This window comes from Limulus polyphemus, unplaced genomic scaffold, assembly GCF_000517525.1.
Source record: "Limulus polyphemus unplaced genomic scaffold, Limulus_polyphemus-2.1.2 Scaffold543, whole genome shotgun sequence".
NCBI lineage: Eukaryota > Metazoa > Arthropoda > Merostomata > Xiphosura > Limulidae > Limulus > Limulus polyphemus.
This window is the reverse complement of record NW_013666153.1, coordinates 168,445-174,899: the sequence shown is the minus strand read 5'-3', so window position 1 is coordinate 174,899 and position 6,455 is coordinate 168,445. Positions and strand designations below refer to the sequence as shown.

General features: G+C 36.5%; 1 protein-coding gene across 1 annotated transcript in view; it reads right to left on the bottom strand.

The window, feature by feature from the left end:
* Nucleotides 1-6,449, bottom strand: part of LOC106458994 (glycoprotein 3-alpha-L-fucosyltransferase A-like) — a 23,189-nt gene extending 16,740 nt beyond the window's left edge. Inside the window, exon 1 of the mRNA XM_013918558.2 lies at nt 6,056-6,449. Within this exon, the coding sequence (XP_013774012.1) occupies nt 6,056-6,432 (377 nt within the window). The 5' untranslated portion in view covers nt 6,433-6,449. The remainder of the gene's footprint in view (nt 1-6,055) is intronic.
* Nucleotides 6,450-6,455: the final 6 nt, after the last annotated feature.

Genomic DNA, 6,455 nt, shown 5'->3' with positions numbered 1-6,455 from the left:
CATTTCGATGCTCCTCTTGACAGCCCTTTTTGTTCTCTTCGATGGACCAGGACGACCCGGATGCTGCTCAGTTGTTTCCTGAACTGCACGATGATTCTGTTGACTGTCGAAAGTGGGATTCCCAAATTCTGCGAAATTTGCTGCTGACTTATTCCACCATCTGCTTGACCAACTATCTTTCCTCTAACAAAATCTGACAATTCGAGAGAACTTTGAGTTCTAGGCATGTTGTAGCACAAGATAATTAGTGTGCGGACCATTTTCATTTATATAGTGCTCTGTGAACACAAATTGGTTAGCATAAATCAGTTAAATGACGAAAAATTAGGTGTCTATTTACTTGTGACCATTCAGTGTACGTTTGACTTATTTTGAAATATATTATTTTAAACCAGTGGATTATGTTCTTGTCGTTTAATGTTCGAATTTGTCGCCTGCAAGTCATAGATACCTATTGTTGAAGAATATTTTGCCTACTCATATACGTAATACTCTGACATTGCCTAATGGTGTAAGATGAAAATTCTGACTCATACAAAGTAAAGATTCGTTTTTTATTATGTCAAATGATGAGTCTAGATTCAAAACGTTTCTATCTATGCTGGAAAACTCATGATCAGCCCATTAGTCATTCTGTTGCATACTAAACCATTTCAGAAAGGAATAGTTAAATATTTTTTTAAATATACAATGTGTAAATCGTTTTCAATTCCACAGGGAAACTTACAAACTTTTTAGGTGAAGTACCTACACACTTTGGGTTGATAACGATGTATTTAATGGATCTTGGAAGAAAAATCCATACAATTTTAAACATTACAGTATGAATTTCGTGGCAATTAACGTGGATGGAAAACAGCTTCCCGCTCAACCTTCACAACCAGATTTTTATCCTGAACTGTATACACGATGCTACGAAACATTATTTAGTGAAACAGTAAAACAACTTCAAGATCAAAAATTTATATAGGATATGATGAATACTCGAGATTATATACATTCTTTGCATTTGATCTTACACCAGCTCTATCTGCTGGTGATTCACATTAACTTAGTGAAACAGGGAATTTTACGAATTGAAATACATTTTGGTAGTGCCTTACCCCATACTATAAATATTCTAGCATCCGCAGAATTTCAGTCAATTTTAGAACTTGATCAGTATAGAAACATCATAACTGATATCTAAAAAACTATGAACACATTAGAAATTTATTTGATACTCTCTGAAGAGTTGTGTACTCGAAACAAGTTCGGAGGTGTATTTGCCAGTGATTAACTGCCTGATCATGCAGAAAAACAATTATACACCGTGATGAAATGTTAGTAAGTTGTAAAAATCCAGAGGGATGATAGCATGTTCAGCCTTAGTAAATGCTGACCATGAGGTAGAGTACTTCACTAGCGGATGAATACCAACATTTATGATTTAGGAACTTTGAAACAAGAAATTGAAAGCTATTGACCTAACATGGGCACTCCTTGCAATCCAGTATGGTCAAGGCCAACCAAAACTAGTAGAAAAACTAACAGTACTGTATCTAGTGGTCTCCAGAGCTCTGCAGCAAGAAGTCATGCAGATATTTTCTACACTTATGCAAGCATTAAATGGTAGTTCTTCTGACTAGCAATAAGTTGAGATTTTTAGTGCTGATGTGAGTTTTGTACAGCGTGCACTGCCCGTAGGAAATCTTGTTGGGATAGGGTAAACTTCAACAGAGAATGTTTGGATTTCCTCTGCGAAAGATAGCTCTGAATATTGCTGGTTCACCCCCAGAGACTGCACGAGGTCATTGCAGTATATTTCTCGCTGTCAACTACTTCATTGAGTTGGTCAAAGCTTATCCATTTTTCAATATGCTAGCACAGGCAATCGTAAATGTGTTAGTAAAGAACTGGATAACACGACTTGGAGTACAGGAAGAAATCAATATGGAGCTAACTTTAGTAGCAAACTGTTTGCTGAGTTGTTTAAAGTGTCAAATGTGGTTAGGAATCCTATTTCACTTTATCACCCCAGCCTGGCGGTTTGGCAGAATGGGCAATACAGACTACTAAACAGAAGCTTGTAATGCCTATTAATCATGACAGAACCAATTGGCACAAAAACTTGCCATGTGTAATGATGGAATATGAGCAACAGAGCTGGGATCAACTGGCCGTTGACAGAGCTTCTTCATGTTCAGGTGGGAATTGGTACTCCATGGGAACATATGGTCTTCCACAACGAGAAATCTCCACTGTTCCCACGAGTACTTAAGGTGGCTAAAACCAATTATGGTCAATACAAATGAATTTGTCCAACAACAACTACAGAAAGCAACCTACCAATAGAAGTGTTATTATTGGATGATGAAAGAACAGATATTCGAATGTGGTGATTGAGGGTGGCTGTGGTACATACCAGCTGCACAAATGAAAATGAGATCCAGCTGGAGTGGATTATACCAGTACTCCTACTAGATGGTCCTCTAACACATAACTTACAGTAGACACAAGGCATAAGCTTCATTCATATATCATAGACAAGTCTTTTCAAGCATTGGTTTGATAAAAAGTCTTGAGTGGAAACTGATGAGTCAGGAAAGGACGAGGACAGCGTCTCTAGTCAACTTGGATACTGATCTAGTGATCTTTGATGAACCAGATAAGGAGTCACTAGAATTAAAAGCAACTACTGTCTCCAACAAAAGGCTTCTAACTTTGGCCTGTTGATCAATATGAATGGGAATGATTATAGATAAAAAAGTTTGGATGGCCAGGTAGATGGAAGAGTACTGATAAAAGGGTGTAGTTACCCTTACTTTCTGAGCCTAAAGTAATTACGGGAAATGTCTTGTACGCACTACATTGTACATCTACAGCTTTGTTAAGAAAGCTAGGGTGATCATTAGGTCGAGTACTTGATAACTGAAATGAAGTGGTATTGCTTGCTTTCCAAGCTATGAGGTGATGTACAATACAATGTATGCACTACATTGTGTGATGTCCGCCTTAATAAAAGCTAGAATGTTCAGGTGGTTGAGAACCATCAAATAGTATTAGATGCTCTACATTTTAGGGTTACAGCTTGATCATGACAGTTAGGACAGTCGCTCATCTGCACAGTGGTGGACTGAGGGGGAAATGACATTCATATTTTTCTAAGCTAACAAGTGGTATTGAGATATAATGTGTATACAACATTGTAGGATTATCACTCAATTATCGGCAGTTAAGGCAATAATGTGACCGAAAGGTCAGTGATTGCAAGGGCATTACAAACTCTTGCTTTCTGAACTACTGAGTGAATTTTTTATGCGAAACGTCGTCCAATGGTTCAAGAAAAACCAGTAAAACATTTAGCTGAGTGGTGAGAACTCTATAGAGCATCAGGTACTGGTTTGATCTTTCATTAAAGGAAGTAAGAAGAAAACAATCAAAACATGGAGAGAAAACATTTGCTTTCAGTTTAAGAATTCATGAATATGTGTTGACTGTAACGAATAATCTGGAAAGCATTATCGGAAAAAATACAGTATATCTGTTATTTTCATTACTTCTTAAAGATAATGTTTCAGTTTTGATGTTTTATTTGGTTGTGATAGGAATGTTTTAGTCATACAAATTGGAAATTTGTATTTAAACACAAAGCTTAAATGGACTATCCGTGCTATGCCTACCACGGATATAGTAAAGTGGTTTTTAGCATTATATGCTGTTAGACTTTCCACTGTGCCAATAGGGTTTTTTAATAAGCAAATGCTTTGATTTGATATTTTCTTATAACATTGTTTCATTGCCAAAATATGGTGTTAAGGCATGAAAATAAAAGATTTACATGTAATAAGAAACTGTTGCATAGTTTGATATTTAAGAATATCCCCAAAGAGAGACAAGAAACTATTAGCAAAGCTAACAGCCAAAGGTGTACATAACATTGCCTAACCCATCTTAGCTCAGTTGTGTAGGACTCAAGCAATCTCAACTCACCTTCCTTCCTTCTGGAACTGGGCTTTGTCTACATGACATTCATTTTCCAGTTGTCTGGAAGAAAGTCCAGTGAAATCAGGGGATTGGAAAATCCTCAAATTGTTTGGACATATGTTCTACGTGCGATGATGGGAGTGCAGACACGTTAGTTTGTGGTCGTAACCACATATCACGACTCACCCTTAACCTTTGACCAATTATAACTTAGTCAACCTTTACAGTCAGCCTCTCATTTTGAACTTTGAGCTGATCTGAACTAGTGTTCCATTGTTCCCGAGTTCCAGTTTCTCGTTTTTAAGATCCTTGCTCTGACTATAAAGACAGGTTCCTCATCACATTATAAAGCTTACAAACAATCCAGGATGCACAGGAGTTTTTCTACAGCAAGGAGAATTGAGTCACCGTTAAGACAGAGAGTGCGAAACTAATGTTTCACACATGAAAACTCGCTGCTTACCAATGTGTCCAACTAGGAGGCAGAGTTCTCCAAATCAGTGAACAGGATGACGCAGGTGTCTCCTAAAGCCGAGCTGCCTGTGATGAGTGCTACTGGGGAGTCTAGGGAAGTCCCCTATATTATTTCACCAGAGCTGACACATTGTCCCATATAGGCTTCTCCAGTCTAGTCTCGGCAGCTGAAGACTACACCACTGTTGTTGCTACTCAAGGAGGTGGCGACAAAATAAGGGGATGAAACACAATGACTAGGAGGAGACAGCAAATGTATTCACATATTTGATGGGATCACTATAACCATAAAGCTCAATAAAAGCATCCTGCTGCTTATACGGCTCAAGAGGCACCCAGATCTATGAACAATGGGATCCAGTGAGACTTCAACATCCGCAACAAAGACTAAAGTGACAGCGTTACAGACGAGTCAGACATCTCATCCAATGGTTCCTACCATAAGGGAGATATTTTGACACACCTATGATCTTGAACCACAATAGACAAATTAAGAATAAAAAGAACTAAAACTAGATAATTAAAGATAATCAAAGCATTTACATAGTTGCTTAATTGTTATTTCAAACTAAGTCATCAATCACATAATTAATGCCGATTAAATTAGACAAACACTGAGAAAGTTTTTCATTTTAGTACAACCCCAGGGGGACAAAAACTTCATGCTTCTAAACACGATTTTGACTTCTTTTGATTTTGCAAACAAATAACTAAAGCAGCTCATTGGTTTGTTCATATATATATCCATTTCAGAAAAATACCTACTCATTTCAGTTTCTCAGTATCATATTTTAAGACATTAGCCTATTTCTACTAATACTAACACCAATCAGAGCAAGCTACTTAGATAAAATATAAACACGATATTGTGTATAACTAATTATATATTCGGTTCGCACGTTTTTTGTTACAAATATTGGACTGAGTGTAGCTAATTATATATACTTTTCCCTACATTATTTGTTATCAGAATTAAAATGCATTCTTTCATTTTTTGGGTACAATCGCTATTAACAGTATTTTCGGTCGTAAATCCAATAATATATCATGCAGTTTGGCTAGCTTAGAATAAACGAACGAACTTGAAGTTAATAACTAGTGTTTTTTGTTCCCGTGAGTAAGATCTATTCTAATCTTTCGTTAATGTTTCTTTCAAGACTAGATTGTTTAGTATATATAGTATTATTATTTGTTATTATTATACTTTTGTATGGATATTGATTGCATTGTTAGCTTAGTACATAGATTTAGGACTTATTTAAGCACAAACCTACACAATGGACTATCTGTACTGTACCTACCAGGAGTATCGACACCAAGTTTTTAGAGTAGTAGGTCCGTAAACATACCTCTGAGTCACTAGTGGCTAACTTTAAATACTGCCGTAGATTTAATATGCGTTGAACAACGTAGCATCAGTATAACTGTGTACAAGCAAATCTTTACAAAATCCTCCTTAATAACTTAATTGACATATATTTATTCAAACTAAAACGATAATAGGCTGGCATCACTGTTAAAGCAGTGATTCTCCCAATTTTTCCAGATAAATTCACATTAGTTTGAAAACGATAAATGTGTTAATATTTTCAGGAATAAAAGAAAGAATGCTTACCTTAATCCATTGACAAAGAATTTTTCTGTAATATAATCCTTACAATTGGAATTTTCGAATGCCAAATAAAATTTATATTCTTTATCAATCATGTCAAAGCACTTTTTAGCACTAGTGCGTGGACACCTCTTGGCACCACAAGTACCATAGATATCCAGTTCGATATACTTCGCAAGCTCCCGCGCATACTGGAGTCGGCCATTTCGAGCAGCACAATTGGATACAAACCAAACTACTTTTTTTGTCTTCTTTGCTGCATAATCTTGTTCTTGTTTTAGAGCCTGAACCTTTTTATCATAAAGAATGAACTTTTCATAGGGTGCAACGATGTCTGAGTCGTGCCGATAGGTGGCTGTCCAATTAATAACGTAAGCCATGTTGGTAAATCCTTGGGTGTGTA